A 22378-nucleotide genomic window follows, 5' to 3' on the forward strand; every position below is an offset into this window, starting at 1 on the left:
ATCTGTCGGTAGCGCCCTCCAGATATAGTTTGCCAAACGCATCAAAAAATATCCATGTACCTTTATCAATATTTCTTTGTGCTGGAGTTACATAGCAGCGATGGCAGCGACATCAAGATTTAATTTGCCGCTTACTGCTCGAGGGGTGCTCTATTGAAGTATTACTCGTAATAGATTACATTTAAACCTTTTACATACTTTTGTCAATTACCTGGTAGTCTGTTCTCTGTGATTATGTTTTGTTGGTTTGATCGCGTGGCGGTTTCAGAAAACTTAGTAGATGCCCGGGGGTTGGATATGACTAGTTTGTTCTTAACCCATTAAGCCCCTCACTTTTTTCCGCAGAGATAAAAAGCTGAAACCTTCAGGAAAGGTTTGTTCCAAGCATTTTTTTGTGAATTTTGCTAAACAACTCGTTAACATTTTAAAAGGACCTAAGTATTTAATATTGAGTGACTCATTTTGGCGACCCTCCCTTCAGATTATTACGATGATATAAATTCATTTAACGAAAAAAATTATAACGTTTAGCTAAATAATGACGCTACCAACCGATTCATGCGAAGTTTATGTAAAAGTGAATAGACATTGTTATTTTGCGTTTGCATTGTTACTTAGACCCTTTGGAAAAGTTACGCGAGAACCTGTTGAACCGATTCAACGGATTCAACCGATTCAACCAAATTCAACCAAGGATTGAACCGATTGGCCAGTTTTTATTTTTCTCTAAATGGCACCACTGAACAATTGACGTTTACGGTAATCGCGTTTTGTTCTATTTATATCTGTGTTGACAATCCTTTCTTTCAGTGAAAAAGTATACACCTCGATTTCACAAATTTAATCTATTTAATTAAATTCGTAAAACTAGCACATAGTTAGTTTTCAATAGGCTACAATATGACTTCAGAGCTTGACCATTGGATAGAAATTACCAAACAGTGTAAATATTTGCCAGAGAATGACTTGAAGAAACTCTGTGATTTGGTGTGTGATTTGCTGATTGAAGAATCAAACATTCAGCCAGTCAGTTCTCCCGTTACCGTGTGCGGAGACATTCACGGTCAGTTCTATGACTTGGAGGAGTTATTCCGCACTGGCGGGCATGTTCCAGATACAAACTACATTTTCATGGGTGATTTCGTGGATAGAGGATATTATAGTCTGGAAACGTTTACACGGTTGCTGACGTTGAAGGCCCGTTATCCAGATAAAATTACTTTGCTGAGAGGTAACCATGAGTCACGACAAATTACCAAAGTGTACGGATTCTACGATGAATGTTATACCAAGTATGGCAACGTAAACCCGTGGAAATATTGTTGCCGGGTATTTGACCTGCTAACCATAGCTGCCTTGATCAACGAAGAAGTTTTGTGTGTTCATGGTGGTCTTAGCCCAGAAATTAAAACACTCGATCAGATCCGTTCAATCAACCGCGACCAGGAGATTCCACATAAAGGTGCATTCTGTGATTTGGTCTGGTCGGACCCGGAAGACATCGACACATGGGCCGAAAGTCCGAGAGGAGCCGGTTGGTTGTTTGGTGCAGCCGTTACGCGTGATTTCATCCATATCAACAAACTAGAGCTAATATGCCGGGCCCATCAGCTGGTACACGAAGGAATAAACTACTTGTTCGATCGGAAATTGGTCACTGTTTGGTCCGCTCCGAACTATTGCTATCGCTGTGGTAACGTCGCGGCGATACTTGAGTTCGATGCAAATAACGTCTCTAATGTGGAGATTTTCAAAGCTGTACCGGACAACGAGCGGGTTATGCCAAGTCAGCGTGTTACACCGTACTTTCTGTGAAGTTGGTACTTGTGCTACGTTTTGTCGTGAAATATTTGTATAACGAACGCTAAAAATAAATAGCTGCTTTGTGAATATACGTAAATCATTTTGGTTGAACACAAGCCATCGAGTATTTATTAATACCTCTAACATCGTTAAGGTTCGAATCATTGGTGTTTGGGATTACAAAAGCAGTCTTATGCCCACAATAGTTGTAATGTTCCTACAAACATAGTCATTGTCTACTAATAGCTGGAAAGAATGAACATTACTACTGCTTGAGCATAAAACTGCTTTTGAAATCTCAGAAACCTTGAACCTCTGTGGATTAAATGTCTCATTTCTAGATAACTGAAGACTGAACTGAGCCTATCAATAAAAAGAATTTTTGCTTCAATAAGTTGTTTAGTTTCCAAGAAAAGGGTAGATAAAGTCCGAGGAACTCGATTTTGCTGACATATTACAAACATTTTTAAGCCGAAACGGAAATTGTATCAGAGCTGAGCCTTTGAGCGTTCGGTCACATACCTACGATTTCCTTCTAAGTTTATTTTTCATTTTTACGGTTTATTGTCGCTTTTCCACTGTTTTATACAGAGTCACATCATAGCAGCGATTAAATTAAACTCTTGCACCGGACAGTAACATATCACACAGTGTGTGATAACAAACTTCCACATACATTCAGATGTGTTTCCTAAATCCGAAAATCTATTTTTCGCTTTGTATTTATTATTTTCACCATTTTTTAAGACTACTGAGAAAAGTTAATATTTCGGAAAAGGTAATCGACCCAATCCCCAATCGATTAACTTTTCCGTGAGTCAATTGTACCTACATCGTTAATAACAATTCGGAAAAAGAAAACTTCATTCTATACTAGCCTTTTCCGAGCCAACGGAGCTGGGGAGCCTATAGGGCTTTTGCTACATACACATGCAAGACGTCTGTTGGGCACACATTGGATATTTTCCTATTCGATGCAGCAAAAACGTGCTGGATAAAATTATCATTTTTTCTAAAATTATTTATCATTTTAGTTGCTTAATAGTCAAAGTAACCGACAAATGTTTCCTGAAATATATGCTGACTTTTGGTAACTAGGGTTTCGGTGAATTCGCGTTAAATCGGTGTCCCAAATATACTGTTGTTTGAAGCAGTATACGGCATAGGCCAAGTTGAAAGTAACGGAATATAAAATTGGTTTTAGCATAATAAATTGCTTTCTTAGCCGAAAGCAGCTGATGGCTATTGATAGGGCCCTATTCTGTAAGTCACGTCGAGTGTCACTTTGCTCGACTAGTCGACTTTTGGTATTATGTAAGTCACATGCGACCCGGTTTTGTCGAGTAACTTGACTGAGTCCACCGCCAAAAAGCTAGTGACTAAACGGTTAGCAAATGACGCTTGAGTTAGCTTTGTTTTGGTCCTGCATTGAGTCGCTATGCTGCCCGTTTTTCTTGCACTCGACACTCGACAGTGACTGAGTCGAGCCTAGTTGCTCGACGTGACTTACAGAATAGGGCCCATATTTGTTTAATTTTATTCCGCTAACATAGGTCATAGTTACATTTTTGATCATTGCTACCGCGTCTTAGCTTATTTGGTGAAAATAATTTTTTTATTTAGTAAACAGATATATTACCTTGCCATATGTATGAAGCAATTTGTAATTTCTGTTTTAAATGAAGAAAATAAATCATTTAAAAAATTTTGCTCTTCCAGCCCGTGTGTTTTATATGGAGCTGTCACTTTTGCCTGCCCAACAGACCTCCAATACATATGCACTCTGCAAACACCCTATAATTTACAGGACAAAAAATCCGCAGAAAGCATTCCTAAAGGCTGGTCGGTAGGTGTCTCCGAAGAAACGGCAAGCATCAAACCAAAAGCAACAGACCAAAAGCTACAGAAGATCTTTCATACGATTTGAAACATGTTATTTTTCTGTTAGGTATTACATGATTTGTATAACGTTCATTGAGTTAATTCGCTGCAAGTGTATTTTTATTTTGATCCATAATATGATGAAGATTGTTTCATAATTGTGACCGCTCCCAAACGTGATCCATGAGTAGGTTTGATAATTTCCGTGTGGTATATAAGCATAATTTCCGTGGAAAACGTTTGCACTAAACGGGTTTAATAACTGAACTAACTGAAAGATTACATATTTCTGCAGCTAAAAACATTTATAAACTGCTTTTAAACAATGGTTTGCGCTAGAATTGATTATTTTAAACTCATACTTCTGGTTAAATGGTCCATAATTGCAGGGGAACTGTACTTTCCCAATTGAATCGTTTGAAAATATTGTCTAGTGATTCTTTCCCATTTTATAGCTTTTTAAATCTTGCAGAAAATCGTTACTACGGAACAACTAGTACTCCTAGAACGTATTTAACTATTGTAATACAAAGTATAACTATTCAGCAATAACATTGCTCAACTCAACTTTTATCCAGCAACTCCGATCCCGACCTCCTCGTGGTACCAGCCGGAATACGAGCAACCTTAGCGGAGATCGGGTAACCAACCCCGGTGGAAACTAAGGTCGTATACTAACCGGGAAGGAGGTATAGTGAGTCTTGGCACTATAAGATGGCAGCCCCATCGCGAGACTCGGTAGTGTTGTCCCAGTACGGCTACACACCTAAATTCAAAAACTAACAACATTCAAGCATATTCGGAGCGGAATATTCGCCATCGACCTAGGCGACGGAACAAGGACGACGAATTGAGACTCGGGACTTGGAACTGCAGATCGCTAAATTTCGCAGGTTGCGAGCGGGTGCTGATTGAACAACTGGAACCCCCCAAACTCGGCATCGTAGCTCTGCAGGAAATCTGTCGCAAAAGAGAGAAGGTATGGAAAATCCGTGGCGGAAAGGCCCAGTTTTAACAGAGCGGTGGCGCTACCAACGAACTGGGAACGGGCTTTGTAGTGCTGAGCGGAATGCAGGATCGCGTGATAGATTGGAAGGCGATCAACGAGAGAATGTATGTATAGGATTAAGGGCCGTTTCTTCAATTATAGCATCATTAACGTGCACTGCCCGCACGAAGGTAGACCCGACGATGAGAAAGAAGCGTTCTACGCGAGACTGGAGGCAACGTACGACAGCTGCTCGTCACGGGACATCAAGATCGTCATCGGGGATATAAACACCCAGGTCGGTAGGGAAGAAATGTATAGACCATTGTAGGACTCCATAGTCTGCATACCGACACAAAAGATAACTGCCAACGATGTATAAACTTCGCAGCTTCCCGAGGCCTGGTGATCCGAAGCACCTTTTTCCCGCGCAAGGATATCCACAAAGCCACCTGGAGATCACCTGACCAACGTATAATGAACCAAATTGACCACGTTCTCATAGAGGGCCGGTTCTTCTCTAACATCACGAACGTACGCTCCCGTCGGGGTGCGGATATTGATTCTGACCATTACCTAGTAGCAGTACATGTGCGCTCAAAGCTGTCCACCGTATACCGGACACGTCAAAGCCGCCCTCCTCGGCTGAACATCAGGCAGCTAGATAACCCACAAGCTGCCGAGAACTACGCGCGAGTAGTGAATGAGGCACTGCCTTCTTCCGAGGAGTTAGGTGCTTCAAACCTCGAAACGGTTGGGGCAGAATACGCTCGGCCATCGGAGAGGCCGCTACCGCGGCACTAGGTATTAAGCCTCGGAGTACACAAAATGATTGGTTTGATGGGGAATGCCAACAAGCGGTGGAGGTGAAAAAAATGCTTGGAAAAATTATTTAAGTATTGCCACTAGAGATAACCTGGCCAAATACCGACGAGCTAGAAACCAGTTGACCAGTTGAGGAGAAAAAAGCGGCAAAAGGAGGACAGAGATCGTGAAGAATTAGAGCAACTATTCCGAGCTAATGACACGCGCAAGTTTTATGAGAAGGTGAACCAAACTCGGAAGGGCTACACACCGAAACCTGACATGTGAAGGGACGAGGGAGGGAATATAATTACAAACGAGCGCGAGGTGGTCGACAGGTGGAAGCAGTTCTTCGATGAACACCTTAATGGCGAAGTCGCAGAAGGAGGCGGAACGGAAATTAACCTAGGAGCGCCCATGGAAGATAGTAATGTCCTAGCACCCGATCTCCAAGAAGTCAAACGAGAAATCGGGCTGCTGAAGACCAATAAAGCCGCTGGGAAGGACCGCCTACCGGCAGAGCTTTATAAACATGGCGGAGAAACGCTAGCAAAAGCTCTACATTGGGTTATTTCGAGGATTTGGGAGGAGGAAAAGCTACCGGAGGAATGGATGGAAGGAGTGGTTTGTCCCATCTACAAAAAGGGTGATCAGCTAGACTGCTGCAACTATCGTGGTATTACGCTGGTAAACGCCGCCCACAAGGTACTCTCCCAGATCCTGTTACGCCGGCTGTCACCGATAGCACAAGGTTTCGTAGGGAATTATCAGGCGGGTTTCATGGGGGCTCGCGCAACTACGGACCAAATTTTTACTATTCGACAGATCTTGCAGAAATGTCGGGAGTACAACGTGCCCACGCATCACATCTTTATTGATTTCAAAGCAGCATACGATACAGTCGATCGAGACAAGCTATGGCAGATCATGCACGAATACGGTTTTCCGGACAAACAGCCGCGACTGATCAGAGCTACATTGGATCGAGTGATGTGCTTCGTACGCATCTCTGGGACACTCTCGAGTCCATTCGAGACGCGACGAGGGTTGAGACAAGGTGACGGTCTATCCTGCATGCTGTTCAACATCTCTCTTGAGGGGGTGATCCGACGAGCGGACATCGAAACGAGAGGCACAATTTTTACCAAGAGTAGCCAACTCAGTGGAAAAAGTCGTAAGAAAGGATTTTTCTGACTTTTAGGAAGATAGATCAATAATAAATAAAACATTTCTTATACCTAAAAGTCAAAAAAGTTGACATACCGAAAAAAAATTTTGTACCAAAAATGATGATTCGATTATCCGGGTGATTCGATTATCCGGGCTGAAAATAAAAATGAGCACCCGGATAATCGAGTCCGGGCTGTATTAATCATTGGAATATTTCGCTCAAATCGTTTCAATATTTTTCAGTTTTTTTAGTTATGTTGCAGAAAAAGTATGCTTTATTGTATGTATCAACAAATCAAGTTTTATTCCGGTGGTATATGAAATGCTATGCCAACATTCCTGTTACATTGGGATCTTATGACTATCTGCTTCATTCCTGTTGGCAGCCAACATTAAATTGCTTAGCCAAATAATTCGCTACTTGCAGAGTGTCTTATGAAGCTCTACTATTTTAGTGGTTTTATTATATTTACATTTAATAATAGAAATATTACAATATTTATAAAAAGATGTACAAACTACAGGAAAACACAATGATAGCTACTAGACCGTACGCCAACCGCACTCCAGAATTGCGCCTGGTATGATCTACCAAAGACTGGAACAACGCAAAATCCTCCATTCGAGAACTCCAACCAATAATCTGCAAAAATATTACTTTCAACAAAGAACTGTACGGGGAAGTCTATCTGTTACTTTTCTATACTGACTGGTTCGTCTCTGTTTTGCAACTCCAACCAAGCCTCTAAAGGCCTAAAGAAATCCAGAAGTGGATCGACTGAGAGTCGAGAAGTTTTGCCTCGTGTGAGTAGCTTAATCAACTGTGAGGAAGTCAGCGATGCCCCTTGTTGCATTACGTCACTACAATACATCAATGCTGACATCAATTTAATAAAAATATCGAAATGAGAATCACCTTAAAATCCTTCCAGCTTCTCGCGAACGATAGAAATCACATGTATGCAAGGGACCCACATGGTGTGCTGCCAGACAAAGTTCCGAGTGAACTTGGAATTGCAGTACTGTCGCTACGAAGTACTTTATGTAATCCTGGTCTGAGATGACATGATACTTGGCACCGGCGTCGAAGTGTTCCGAGCTTCTCCCAGCGGGAGGAATGATACCCTGGTAACGAAGACGCAGTTCCCACCATCGGGCGTTCATACCAACCGGGCCTTTCTCAAAAACGTACCATCGCCACTGCAATGATAGATAAAGCATACTTATAAAATTTATACAGCATTGGATAAAAGCATTCACCTTCTCCAGTGCCAAACTGTAGGCCATGAATGGCAGTTTATCTAGAGCAACACTCAGAAGATACTCGATGTTGATCATGGTGTTTCCGTTGCTCACTGAAACCGGACTATTTAGAAGTGCTAACTTTTGCAAATGAACAGGACCTCCAACGCAAAGACTAACTGCGTTGGCAAGAGCTTCATGGAAGGCCGGATTTGGACCTTCTCGGTAGAGAAATAGTTGCCCAGAGTACTGCATGTAGTACTGCACGTGAGTCATTTCGTGGTGTGAGTTCACGAAATCTTCCAACGAGACCTGCGTGCACTGCTTGATTCGGAAGTCTATCTTATTGCAAAAGTCCCACGCAGAAGCTGTACAGTGTCCATGCATTTCGTTCGATTTTTGAAGCACCGAATTTCGCCAAAATTCCGGAGCCATTGGTGGTAAACCAATCGAAGTAAAAAATTCCTCTGCTGTCTGAAACATTTTCAGTGGCGTGTAACCTTGACGTATCATTTCTCCGGAGACGTCTGGCATTTCCGATGGACCTGGTAAAATTAGGACAAGTATACTGTGCCAATTTTGAGCCCACATATTCCCCAGTATATGCGCTGGTAGTGGTCCATCCCTACGAACTACGTGTTCACCATAATGCCGCACGAGTCCCTTTCTAACGAAAGTAATCAACTGTTTGTACAGGGGTTGTATTTTGGCCCACAGATCATTCACCGAGAAGAAAAACTCACTATCGTCATATAGCGCACGCATTTGTTCTCCTGCGTCATTGAATCCATGTCTTTCGGCTGCCTGATTGGCAAGATCTATGTATCTCATGAAGGTGTTTTTCACGGGAGGGCCCGTCTTTTCCCGCCAAGCTAGCCAGTAATGTTTCAGTTCCGGTTCTATTCGACTGGTTTCCATTATTTGGGCCAAGTCCGGTTCAAGTTTTAAATCACAATAGGAAGCATACGTAGCCACATAGTTGGAGCTTCTGTACGAGTCCGATCCGATCAGTGTCGGTTGCGTCCCAGGAAACGGACAAAGCCTAGCGTTATTGTAATTGTCCTTCATCAGCGATATGACGTGTGTTATCTGTAATTGGAAGAAAGAAGAACCAGACTTGAGTGTCAGTAAAAATGCAAGGTTTGAACTGAGTGCCCTATTCAGTAATAGCCATGCATTAAAATTTAATATACATTTAATGCCTGTTCTAAAATGAAACGGATTTTTTAAAAGATAGTATTGATAATTTCTACAAAAAATAATTAATTAATTTCACCATATTAGACATTGTCTTACCTCTGCAAACTTATCCTCTCCGAGACCGCATCGCCCTGGTTGAACGATTCTTCCCATCTGTCGGCGGATGCTGGAATCCACGATGGTTGATGAGTCGAATGAAGCAGCACGTCTCCAGCTGAGACACTCAAACTTAGCGGCAAGATTTTGCTGTTCGCGCATTCGCCTTCGGTTAAACTCAGTGGCATTGATGGCGAACTTCCACTCGCTGTTAGCCACTCTAATGATTTGGAAATGGATAAAGATTAGTATAACTTGAACAAGGCTTCGAAAAAAATGAGATGAGAGTACAAATATATTTGTTTAATTGTTTATTAATTATTAAAGTCAACCGATTGCCCTATTCTACCAAAATTCTTAATCGGTTCATAGCTTGGTAACCGGAGCAGATCGTTCTATGGTAACCTACGGAGGCCAATGCGAATGAACCTCTGTTGCACCGACTCGATTCGGCTGACACCGTTTTAGTATCCCAAGATTTTTGAAGCAAACTCACGGCGTAAAGATACAGTTGATAATTGGTAATCGAATATTATAGGATTCAGATTTCTCGAGAACGTACGATGAGTCATTGACTTTCGAGAACAGTTTCAAGTCGTCGACGAACACAAGCCGAGGACTTTTGTGCATTAAGTTGACGTCATAGAAATAAATTACGAAAACCATCGGTCCCAGATAGCTACCTTGTGGTACTCCAGAAAAAGCGGTGAAAGCCGGTGAGATGAACCCATCAATAGATATAATAATAAAATGATTCGACAGATACGATTTAAACCACTGGAACAGCGGCTCTCCAATGTCCAATTTATCCAGTTTTGCGACGGCGATTCGATGATTCAGCTTGTCAAAACCGGCGGAGAGGTCCGGTAGATGACAACAGTCTGGAAACGGTCGTGAAAGCAATCCATTACATAGGTAGTGAGTGTTAGCAGATTGGTAGACTTTGAGCGGTTGGGCATGAATCCGTGTTGTACGTCAACGATGTATTGCTGGACGAACGAAGAAATTGGCTCGATCACAACGAGCTCGAAGAGTTTCGATAATGCACATAAAACTAAGATCCCTCTGTAGTTGTCTATGTTTCTTTTATTTCCCTTCTACTGTACCCAAGTGTACTGGAAACTTGGTTGGTAAATGGTCGGTTAATGCGCAAAACAGACCCCATAGTGATCCTTAGCCTTTTATCCAGCAACTCCTATCCCTACTTACACGTGATACCAGCCGGAATACGAGCGACCTTAGCAGAGATTGGGTACCAACCCTGTTGGAAACTAAGGTTTTATACCAACAGGGAAGGAGGCACAGTGTTGTCTGGACACTATAAGTTGGCAGCCCCATCACGAGACTCGATAGCGTAAGCCCTAGTACAGCTACCTATCTAAACTCATTAAACTAAAACTAAAAAGAGGCAAGAAAATTCTACATTCGGCATGGCGACGAAATAAGGACATAGAATGGAAACTTGGTACCTGGAACTGTAGATCGGTAAATTTCGTTGGTAGCGACAGGGTGCTGCTCGATCAGTTAGAATCCCGAAAGTTTAGCATCGTGGCACTGCAGGAAATCTGTCGCAAACGCGAGAAGTTGTGGAAGATCCGTGGCGACAAAGTCCAAGTTTTCCAGAGCGGTGGAGCGACCAATAAGCTGGGAACGGGTTTCCTAGTGTTGGGCAAAATGCAGGATCGCGTAATGAACTGAAAACCGATCAACGAGAGGATGTGTATGTTGAGAATAAAAAGCCGTTTCTTCAAATACGTCATCCTAAACGTGCATTGACCACACGAAGGTAGACCTGACGACAAGAGGGAAGCGTTCTAACCGCAGCTGGAGGCAACGTTCGATAGCTGCTCACCACGGGACACCAAGATCGTCATCGGTGATATGAACGTCCAGGTCGGCAGCGAAGCTATATATAGACCGGTGATCGAGCTCCATAGCCTGCACACCGACATGAACGATAACGGCCAGCGATGAATCAACTTTGCAGCTTCCCGAAGCTTGGTTATCAGAAGCACTTTCTTTCCCCACAAATAGCGCTCAAAATTATTGACGGTTTATACCTCGCGACAAAGCCCCCTTCTTCGGTTAAACATTCGGCAACCTGTCAGTTACCGAAAACTACGCGCGAGTACTGCATAAAGCTCTGCCTTCAGGAATTAGATGCTTCGACCCTCGAAAGCAGATGGAGTATGATACGTTCGGCCTTCAACGAGGCCGCAACCGCTGTGCTAGGAGTGGAAACCGGAGTGCACGAAATGATTGGTTTGACGAGGAATGCCAACAAGCGATAGAGAGGAAAAAAGAAGCTTGGAAACTATCTAAGCCGATCCACCGGATAGAATTTGGCCGAGCATCGACGAGTGCGAAATGAGTTGACCACGATTCTGAGGAGGAAAAAGCGCCAGAAGGAGAACAGATATCGTGAGAAGCTGGAACAGCTATTCCGGGCTAATGCCACGCGTAAGTTTTACAAGAAGGTGAACCAAACTCGTAAGGGCTACACACCTAAACCTGACATGTGTAGGGACGAGCGCGAGGTGGTCGACGGTTAACGGTTACTTAACAATGGCACTTCATTGGATAATTTCTAGGATTTGGGAGGATGGGAAACTACCTGAGGAATGGATGGAAGGTGTAGTTTGTCCCAACTCCAGTAAGGGCAACCAAGTAGATTGCTGTAATTACTGCGGTATCCCGTTGAGTAACGCCGCCTACAAGGTGCTCTCCCAGATTTTGTTACGTCGTCTATCCCCAATAGCAAGAGAATTCGTAGGGTATCAGGCGGGCATCATGTGGGCCCGTGCTACTACGGATCAAATTTTTACTCTCCGACAAATCCTCCAGAAATGTCGAGAGTACAACGTGCCCTCGCATTATGTTTTCGTGGATTTCAGAGCAGCATACGACACAGTTGAACGCGAACAGCTATGGCTGGTAATGCACGAGTACGGTTTTCCGGACAAACTGATGCGATTGATCAAAGTTACCCTAGAGCGAGTGATGTGTTACGTGCGTGTTTCGGAGACACTCTCGAGTCGAGTCGCGCAGAGGGCAGCGGCAAGGAGATGGACTGTTCTGTATGTTATTCAATATCACTGTTAAAACGAGAGGGACGATCTTCAGCAAAAGTAGCTAACACCTAGCCTTCGCAGACGATCTCGACATCATTTCTAGAAACCTTGGGACGGCGGAAGCAATCTTCCCCAGACTAAAAACGGAGGCTAGAAGGATTTATGTATTTATGCAATTTATGTGTTTTCCGAGTATCTTTTGGTCGGAATTTCTTTTTGAAATAAAAATTAACTTTGAATTAGTTGTATCACGTTGTATGCTAATGCAAAACAAACTTCATACAGTAAAGCTTTTCACTGGTTTCAAATTTTTCGGTTATTAGTGTGCTCATTTGTACGCATTCTTGTATAAATATGGCCGATGACTGCCCAAAAATAGATTATTATTTTTGTGTCGTAGAATGATTTTATGTGTAAAAGGAACATATAGTTAAAATGAAAAATCCCACCGGATTTCCCGCTCTTTCTCCTCACGCCAAAAGGTTTTCATTACTTTCCCCTACCGTCCCTCCATCAGTTGAAGAATCACCGTTTCAAAAAATATTAATGTTAATGCCTGACCGCATTTCAAGGTCAAAGACTAAAGACACGAGTTTGGTCTATTTCATAGGAAGGGAGCCTTTCTCCGAAAACCCGCGCTGAGAATCGCGGCTAACATGCTGACAGACGAACAGCATCACGCGCAGTACCTTGCAAGTCGTAAGGGCCTGCCGTAAGGGTGTCGTCGTCCTGACAGTAAAAACAAGTTAGATTAAAACTTCTCAGTCGGTGGTTTCTACAGTTGACGGAGGAAGAGGCACAATTTATGTTTAAAAATAGCCCAACCACATACGTCGCTACTTCAACAAGGGGGTTGCGCAGTCTCCTTTTGTCCTGCGCTCCTGCAGTTTATAGGTACACGGGTGCCAGCGAGCCACATGCCCTGGCGGGTGTTGTGGGTTCAAATCTGGGTATAATCTTAGATTATAACTTGGTTCGACCCATGCACCTTCCTGCATTGGACAAAAGTTAGGAGTCACAACGACTGCTTGTTAAACGTAGCTACCAATAAACCCCCCCCCCTCACCTTCCCGCTCTTTCCTAACCACACCAAAAAAATTTTTATCACTTTCCCCTACCGTCTCTCCATCAATTGTAGAACCACCGTTTCAAAAAATATTAATATTAATGCCTGACCGCATTTCAAGGTCAAAAGCTAAAAACACGAGCTTGGTCTAGTTATAAGTTGTTGAAATGGACAGATTATTCTTCATTTTATTTCATTTTAAACCTACTAGATGTTTCAACGGCTTATATGACTTGCCTTACTTTTCAGAAACTTACCTGTTACACATTTCTGCCGCTTCACGATCAAAGTCACGGAGAAACTGGATTGCATTTCCTAGGTTATCATTCGTGTTCTGTGGGAAGATTTCAAGCAGTTCCATTTGTAAGTAGGTATCGCTATTCAAACAAGATTACACATAAATTAGTTTTTCCGAGATTGGTACAGACTAACTTTTGAAAGTAACTCAGTTTTCTTTGGAGAAAATGCAATTTCAAAATTTGAACTCCTACTCAAATATAATTTTTGGGTGACACTAGAAAAAAAAATTAAATCCTGCACTGAAAAAATGCATTTGATTTATCCAAATCCGTCGTATCAGAAACGCTATTAGATACATTCTTGCGTTACGGGATTGCAATTAGGATTGCCATTTTTACTGTGCGAATTGGTCCCGCTGGAATATCTGGAAAACTATGTACCTAACTAAAGGTGGCCTGATTCGCAAAGTGGGAAGGGTGTCTCGCAGCGCTGGAATGTGTCATTAGCGAGCCCAGCTGCTAATGATTGATGCCTTGGCCATAGCACAGTATCCAATGTATATTTCTACAGCAGAGTCCGTAAATTACCCAGTTGACTTCAATGTAACAAGGCTTCATCAAAGTAACAGGGCCCGTCGTCGAATGTTCAAATCTAGGCTGAGAGAAACTGTTAGAATCAATCGAGTTTTCCACAGGCAAGAATGGCGGCATGTCGTAGTTGACATTTTATGCAATTGGCATTTAACATTTCATGGAAAGCTCGATAGATCGTAGCACTAGTCTCACAATTGTTCTATACACTATCAACCGGCGGAATGTAACGTTTTTGTTTTCAACGATTGTATTGTACGATAGAAAGAAAGAAACTGTCTTTTTCATTTTTAAATACATTTAATATTGCTACAGCTATCAGCATGATGACTCTAAGGCACATTATTTCGTGTTCACAATTCTGTTCTCTATGAGTGACAATTCAGTGAACATTTGGGTCGTTTGATGTTTTCGCCCATATATGCCTGGATGAATGCTGAAGTGAATGCTGAATGTCTACTAAGCAACGTTGGAGGCATTCTCTACCTCCAAGAATTATCCTACTATTATATTCCTTTATTTATTTTTTGTACTTTCGTTCTACTCATTTCACTAATTATTACATTAAGGTTTCAATTTACCTCCGTATATCGAAGGTCACTGATTTGGGCTAGCACAATAGTTATTCCCAACAACATACAATTTAGAACTATTGATAATTTTAAAACCATTTTTATCTCTTAACTAAGGGTTAAGACACAAGTATAAAAGATGACAAATATTTTGGATTTTACGAAAATTTCAAGAAGTGTTCGCGCCGCGATCCCGAATGAAACTAATTCCAACAAATTGTTCAATAGGTGCTTTTCCCTACTGTTGCTTGCGGTAAGAATGATTTTTCCCCATGTACAAACACTAACTTGAAGTCAATTACCATGCATGCATCTTCATCTACATACCTACTGTAAGTAGGCGTCGTCATGTGCGGCGATCATTATGATTGTTTCTGAAATCACTCATTGTGACGATTTTTTCGTTCACCTCACTATACACACACCCAAGAATATGTACCAGCTTGCGTATTTTCCTCGGGGGTGGCCGATTAGGAGAGTTTCATTACCGGTTAAGTTTTTCATTCTTCAATGACACAATGTCAGGAACACTTCTCAAATGTCTAATTGAGTTTTTTTTGAAGCATCACTGAGACTTGTCGAATTCTTGAGACTCCGTTTCTCGAAATAATGGCTGAACTTAGATATAATCTGACTGTTCCACTCTGCGTCCGAAATATAATTTGAAATGTTTACTGATTCCTATATCAAGCAGTAGTTTAATCGCTGTAGATGTCATTATATTTGAAGTCCAATAATGGCTGGGATAAAGTTCTTCGTCCAATCAGATACCAAGCAATTATTATTTTACAACACAGTTTTAAATTACTGTAGTCATATTTAATTTGTTGCACAAAAAAGGTTTGATTCATTTTTTTTTGCAAAATAGGGAACATTTACACAAATACTGTAGATCAATGTTTGTAGAAGGTTCTTAAGAATACTTTCAGAAGTCCTCTTGAAGCTTATAATTTTAATTGTCATCTGTTTATATCGAGATTCATAGTACAATTCTCATAATATATAAAGGACAAAGCTTTTTAATGTTTTTGAAATTTCCACTTGTCAATGCCACTCCTTATTTTCCCCTCTCAGAAATTCCCTCTTGTCATCCAGTCAAAAGAAACGCACTGCTTTACCCATTTGAACTTTTCGCCATTTCGCCGAATACCATTGTGCGGAAGACCAATTCTCGGTTGACCATAACGCGGAATATAGAGTTTCGCAGAATATCATTTCGCGAAAAACCTTACGCGGGATGTACCATTTCACGTAAAATCTTTTCGTGGAAAGTACCATTTCGCAGGGGTGACCCAACTGAAGAAAAGTAATAGAGGTCAGTAGATCTAGGAAAATAATCTAAATAATCCTAGATAGAGGTGATCTCTACGGGGGGCTGCCCCCCGCTGTGGCCGGCACTTTCGACGGCAGGTTGCTGGCAACACTCGCGGCCTGTGGCCGTCTCGCGCTGAATTATCTAATGTTACGCAAAAATTTCTGTTTTATCCGTAAGAGAGTCCTAATCCCCCTACCACAGGGGTGAGGGGTTTCAAACCATCATTAAAAAAATTCGTGCCTCCAAAGCCTCCCACATGCCAAATTTGGTTCCATTTGCTTGCTTAGTTCTCGAGTCATGAGGAAATTTGTATTTCATTTGTATGGAAGCCCCCCCCTCTTAAAAGGAGAGGGGTCATTTTTCTCCTCCTATAGAGGGGAGGGGTCTCAATTCACCATAGAAAAAAATTGCCTGCAAAAACACCCATATGCTAAATTTGGTACCATTTGCTTGATTAGTTCTCGAGTTATGTTTATGTTTATGTTTATTGAATATAATCATCCGATCTAACTGATCTTAATGATCTTGGGGTGGGGCGTCTTGATATTCTCAAGAGGCATAACAACCCCACCATCTTTTAGGCACATACATACATATATCCAACTATGAAAAATTACAAATAATATAGTAGTCATAAACAATTAAATTAAAACGTCCTACACATAATACACCACTAGTTAAACATTCTTGTCGTCTTTAGCTTGTCTTTGAAGGAAGCAGTAGTTTCGTGAAAGTCGAATAGTTCGATGACCTCATCAAATGTTCGTTGGAGACTGGTTGTTGGTTCGATATTGCCGTATTGACTACTGTGGAATGGTAAATGGAGCCTAATCCGTCCACGTTGACGTAACGGCCGTTCAGGCGTGTTGAACTGGAAACGTGACAGCAGGGCGGGGCAGTCAACTTCGCCTTTCAGAATTTTGGCGGCAAATGTGGCCTGGGCAATTTTCCGATGTGTAAGCAGTGTGTTTAAATTGATCAGTTGACACCGATCAGCATACGAGGGCAGATTATTGGCATCTCTCCAAGGTAATCGTTATAGAGCAAACCGAACGAATCGCTTTTGTATTTGTTCTATACGGTCGTTCCAGTACTCCTGATATGGGCCCCAAAAAAGGCAAGCTGTGTCTAGGAGAGGTCTTACCAAAGCGCAGTACAACGATCGAAAGCACAATGGATCACTGAACTCGTTACAAACTTTTTTGATAAACCCAAGCTGGCAGTTTGCTTTCTGTATGATGATCGATCGATGCGTATCAAAAGTCAATTTATTATCCAATGTAACGCCTAGGTCTTTTACTTCATGAACTCTTGCCAAACAACTACCTTCGATGTAATAGTCGTGAAGTATTGGATTTTTACAACGCGTGAATGATACAACACAGCATTTCTCGACACTTATGATAATACGGTTCCACTTGCACCACTCAACAAAACGATGAAGAATTTTCTGAAGCTCACGGCAATCTTCAGTGTTTCTAATAACCAAGAAAATTTTCAGGTCGTCAGCATACAGCAAGCGGCATCCATCGGAAAGCAGAAAACAAACATCATTCACGTATAATAAAAATATCAAAGGGCCAAGGTTACTGCCTTGCGGAACTCCAGATAAATTCGTGAAGGCCCGGGATTCAACACTACCGAGCTTAACTCGAAGCGTTCGATCAAACAGGTAAGATCGCAACCATTGAGTGAGGCATGTGTCGGCTCCGAGCTTAGAGATTTTGGCCAAGAACAAATCGCGGCCGATTCTATCGAATGCTGCTTTTAAATCCGTGTAGATAGTGTCAATTTGTTGGTGGTTCTCCATGGCGTTAAGGCATTTTGAGGTAAACTGTAGTAGATTGGTGTTAACCGAACGGCTAGCGTAGAAACCGTGCTGATCGACCGAGATATATAGCTTACACTTAAAGAACAGGTAGTCATAGGCAATCAGCTCTAACAATTTGGAAGCACCACATAGTGACGTAATTCCTCGATAATTTTCCATGTTTCGCTTTTCGCCTTTCTTGAAAACAGGGAACATGAAAGACTGTTTCCAAAGAGTTGGAAAAACTCCACTGGACACCGACTTGTTAAAAATCACGGAGAGCGGTTTTGACAACTCGGAACAACACTTTTTCAAAATTACAGATGGTATGCAATCTGGGCCTGCTGCAAACGACGATTTGAGCTTCTTCATGGATGCCACGACAATGTCCTCTGTTATAGTAAAAATTCCTAAATCCATGTAGCCTTCCGGTACAAGCGTCATTGCTATTGCAGTTTCCAGTTGAGAGGGAGGTACAGCTGCATCAAACACACTTTCGAAATGAGTGGCGAAGAGATTGACTATGTCCACCGGAGTGGACGCAACAGTATCACGCAAATACATGGATAAAGGATAACCGTAGCTTTTACGTTTTGAGTTCACAAAATTCCAGAACGATTTTGGGCTTTTCCGTAGGTTTTCTTCCACCCGTGCCACGTATCTATGATAGCAAACTTTGTTATATTGTTGATATCTCCTACTAGCATCAACAAAGCTACATTGGTTACTATGATTTCGAGTGCGTCGATATTTGCGTAAAGCTGAGTTTTTCCTTCGTTTAAGTAATTTCAGTCTTGAATTTCCCCATAGAGGTTTGGCAGGAGCACTACGTTTAGGGACGTTTTCCATAAGCCAATTTCTGATCACCGAAGTAAATTGTTCGACGGAACTGTTAACGTCAGCTGCATTCGTGACGACTGACCAATCAGTGGTACGCAAAAAGGCGCGCAGAGTTATGAGGAAATTTGTATTTCATTTGTATGGGAGCCCCCCCCCTCCTAAAAAGGTAGGGTCCTAATTCATCATAGAAAAAATTCATGCCTTCAAAAACACCCACATGCCAAATATGGTTCCATTTGATTAATTAGTTTTCGAGCTATGAGGAATGTGTATTTCATTTGTATAGAAGCCATCCCTCCTAAAGTAGGGGGAGGGGTCTTTTGCCATCGAGAGAACCTTCCCTGGCCCCAAAAACCCCTACATGCAAAATTTCACGTAGATCGGTTCAGTAGTTTTCGATATTAAAGGAACATACGGACAGACAGACAGACAGAAATCCATTTTTATAGGTATAGATAAAGGTACAGCAATCACTTGCAAAAACCGAATTTCGAAAGAAGGCCCAGCGGGTAGAGTGTCTAGTACAATTCGATTCAGTTTCGAAATCACACATCACACATACACATCACGTGACACGGTGTGGGACTCTAACCCACTAAAAACCTCACGGGCTGCTGGCCAAGAACCCCCCCGGAACTACCGCAAGGCATTACTTCGGGGGGAGGCTGTGTTATCACACTGCTTCGTAAACCTGTCGAGACGTACACCGATCCAGAGATGGCGACCAACATGACTTCATCCTTTCACGGCCACCCTCGCAGGATTTTTTTTAACATGTCGGATGCTATGCTAACAGTACGCCTGTCGAGACGTGTACCGATGCAGGGATGGTGACCGTCCCGACTTCCATCCCCTCACGGCCACCCTCACAGGGCTTATCATCAAGCTAGTTGGCGTTGCTTGTTCGCCGATTGTCCCTTCACGTTCGTTGCAGCTGCACCATAATCTGTGCTAACACGCTACTGACAGCATTCCAAATGCTCTCCTCTTGACACATTTCAACCACAATGCTCTCCACGGTCAGCCACATGCTCCGGTGTTTCTTCTGTTTGTTCGCATTCTGGACAGACGGGTGTCACTGCATATCCGAACCGATGCAGGTATTGCCTGAAGCAGCCGTGTCCTGACAAAAATTACGTTAAGTAAAAGTTGACTTCCCCATGTTTCCTGTTTAGCCAGGTCGACAGCACCAGTATGACCAAGGACTCTACTCGAGCTAGATTTCGAACTCCTCTAGTTTCCCTTCTCGTATAGCACTCACTATCCTCCTTGAGAGTGATACTGATAGGAATCATCCCGGCAATGACGCATACTGCCTCGAATGATATAGTTCTGTATGCACTCGCGACGCGCATGGCCATGAGCCGGAATGTGCTGTTCAGCTTCGCAACGTTTCGTTTGTTTTTCAACGCTGGAATCCATGCCGGACCTCCATATCTGAGGATTGATAAGGAAACATTAGCCAAAAGACGACGTTTACTACTGCTAGGTCCTTAGCTGTTTGGCATAGTTCTACCCACTGCGTTGATGGCCTTCGCTGCTTTGTCTCACAGGCATAGTCCACGTGGCTGTTAAAGTTCAGTCGATCGTCGATCATCACCCCTAGGTGCTTCACTACTCGCTTCGAGACTATGGCATACTCTACCAACTGTGATTTGGGCTCGCTGCACCGCTTTGCCGTTACTGACCAGCAGCACTTCCGTTTTGTGATGCGCTATCTGCAGCTTTACTCCCTGCATCCAATTTTCTATCATTTCGATCGTTTCAGTGGCCAGCATTCCTACCTCTTCCAGCGTCTCTCCTGCTACCGGCAATACTATGTCGTCCGCAAAACCTACGATCATTGTCCCTTTGGGTAGCTTCAGCGTTAACACCCCATTATAGATTCCGTTCCAGAGGGTGAGTCCGAGGATGGAACCTTGAGGAACTCCTGCCGTAATGTTCAACGATCTCTGCCCCTTAGCAGTCTCGTAGACTAACACTCTGTTTTTGAAGTAGCTCTTCAGGATCTTGCACACATAGCCAGGGACTCACATTTTGTGCAGTGACGCGGCGATGGCCTCCCTGCTGGCGCTATTGAAGGCATTTTTGACATCGATCGTTATCACAGAGCAGTACCGATCGCCCCTTCGTTTCTGTTTGGCCGATTTTTGCTCATGGCGCTGCTTTTGCACTAACAGGTGGCAACTAAAACTTTGGAATTTTTTCGAGGCCCCTATACTCAACAACAAACGAGCTCAGGGAGAAATTCGAGTAAGTATTTTTTAGCTCTGGTTTTCATCTTTCTGTCAGTATTTTTTGTTTTGTTTATGCTTGCCAAGTTTTGCTTAAAACGGCGTCAAAACATCTCTGGTTTTTATCTTTCTGTCAGTATTTTTTGTTTTGTTTATGCTTGCCAAGTTTTGCTTAAAACGGCGTCAAAACAAGAAGCATTCCGCGAGCGCGTCGTACACTTCTACGAACTTCCACAGAAATCTCGGGAAAAAGTTTACGGTACAACATTTAAAAAGCAAATATGTTGCGGCTTCGACTGTTTACGATATTCTAAGATGCCCAGCAAGGCACCTACCAAGGCACTACCTTCGCAAGCAAGGTAGTGAAAAACCAGCTAAAATTATGGACGCAGAAGGACATCGTTCTCTTTCTCGTTTCTTCAACAATAAGCTCTCTGATTTGGCTATCAATTAAGATGCACCAGACGAATGTTTGAAGAAGATTTTGATCTCGTTTCTAGAAAAACATCATGCAGATGGACAATACGTGTTTTGGCCGGATAGAGCATCATCGCATTACCCCAAAAAACACAATCGTTCCTGAATACCCATTCGATCCCACTTTTACCTGAAAGCCACGACCGGTAAAATCTATCTCAGTGCGCCCAATCGAAGATTTCTTCGGGATTTTGAGTTCCTTCGTGTACAACATTAACTGGAGAGCCACAAATTGCAAACAATTGATTGGTAGAATCAAGAGATGCATTCACAAAGTTGACATGACGGCCGCACAACGCTCCTGTTTCGACGTCAATCGAACGCTTCGCCGAACAGCCGATTACGAACCGTTTTAAAATAACTATTTTTTCATGAAAATACGTACAAAGGAAGCTCTAGTTTTGATTTTCATGCAAAAAATATTTATCTGAAGAAGTCCTAACTAAGGAAAAACCCACTCTGTTTCGTTTATTAGGTATCTAATGCTCTACCCAGTTATGTTTCCATTTCAGATATATTGCATAATTTAAGTCGAGCATTTAAATCACTCATAGAAAAATATTGAGGTCAATCTTTTGGTTCTAGGATATTCTTTTTTTTTCAAATGTGGAAAAGGAAATACATATTCGCGCAATAATTCATTTCGTATTTCTTCAGAATTCTTGTTTTTGAAAGATGGTTGAATAGCATGGTGAAAATGCTGTGGTAAAAATATTAAGATATCTGTGCACACATTGTTCATATGAGCATTTCACCTTTCATTGAACACATTTTTCATATTATCAATTCAAAACAAACATTTTTTTGAGTTAAACAATAAGTTTTGTTATTCCTAAAAATAGCCAGTTCCTATAAAAAAATAAAAAAATTAGGATCAAAAATATGTGTTTTTGGGTTTATTGTCAAAAGTCTAGTAGAAGCAAACGCACCATGAATTCAGTTTAAAAACTATTTTTTGATTCAAAAATATGATACTTAA

The 22378-nt window shown here is 42.1% G+C and overlaps 2 protein-coding genes across 2 annotated transcripts; one reads left to right on the forward strand and one right to left on the reverse strand.

The window, feature by feature from the left end:
* The first annotated feature begins 823 nt into the window (after positions 1-823).
* On the forward strand, positions 824-1900 carry LOC128741641 (serine/threonine-protein phosphatase 6 catalytic subunit). The gene has a single exon (XM_053837596.1). It carries the CDS (start codon positions 901-903, stop codon positions 1813-1815), a length of 915 nt encoding a protein of 304 aa, XP_053693571.1. The 5' UTR covers positions 824-900; the 3' UTR covers positions 1816-1900.
* Positions 1901-6922: 5022 nt separating this feature from the next.
* Positions 6923-14891, reverse strand: LOC128742403 (angiotensin-converting enzyme-like). The gene is made up of 7 exons (XM_053838753.1): positions 14733-14891; positions 13579-13655; positions 9185-9404; positions 7907-8977; positions 7563-7846; positions 7357-7507; positions 6923-7289 (listed from the first exon to the last, which is right to left on the reverse strand). Exons 1-7 carry the CDS (start codon positions 14820-14822, stop codon positions 7146-7148), a joined length of 2037 nt encoding a protein of 678 aa, XP_053694728.1. The 5' UTR covers positions 14823-14891; the 3' UTR covers positions 6923-7145.
* Between the last annotated feature and the right edge of the window lie 7487 nt (positions 14892-22378).

The sequence above is a fragment of the Sabethes cyaneus genome, chromosome 3 (assembly GCF_943734655.1).
Source record: "Sabethes cyaneus chromosome 3, idSabCyanKW18_F2, whole genome shotgun sequence".
Classification (NCBI taxonomy): Eukaryota; Metazoa; Arthropoda; class Insecta; order Diptera; family Culicidae; genus Sabethes; species Sabethes cyaneus.

Excerpts from the sequence above, each read along its gene's own strand:
- LOC128741641 (XM_053837596.1), top strand. The coding sequence starts at position 901 with ATGACTTCAGAGCTTGACCATTGGATAGAAATTACCAAACAGTGTAAA.
- LOC128742403 (XM_053838753.1), bottom strand. The coding sequence starts at position 14,822 with ATGGTTTTAAAATTATCAATAGTTCTAAATTGTATGTTGTTGGGAATA. Across the intron at positions 7,508-7,562 it reads GAAGCTGGAAGGATTTTAAG|TGACGTAATGCAACAAGGGG; the intron begins GTGATTCTCATT and ends GATGTATTGTAG. Across the intron at positions 7,290-7,356 it reads TGCAAAACAGAGACGAACCA|ATTATTGGTTGGAGTTCTCG; the intron begins GTCAGTATAGAA and ends ATATTTTTGCAG.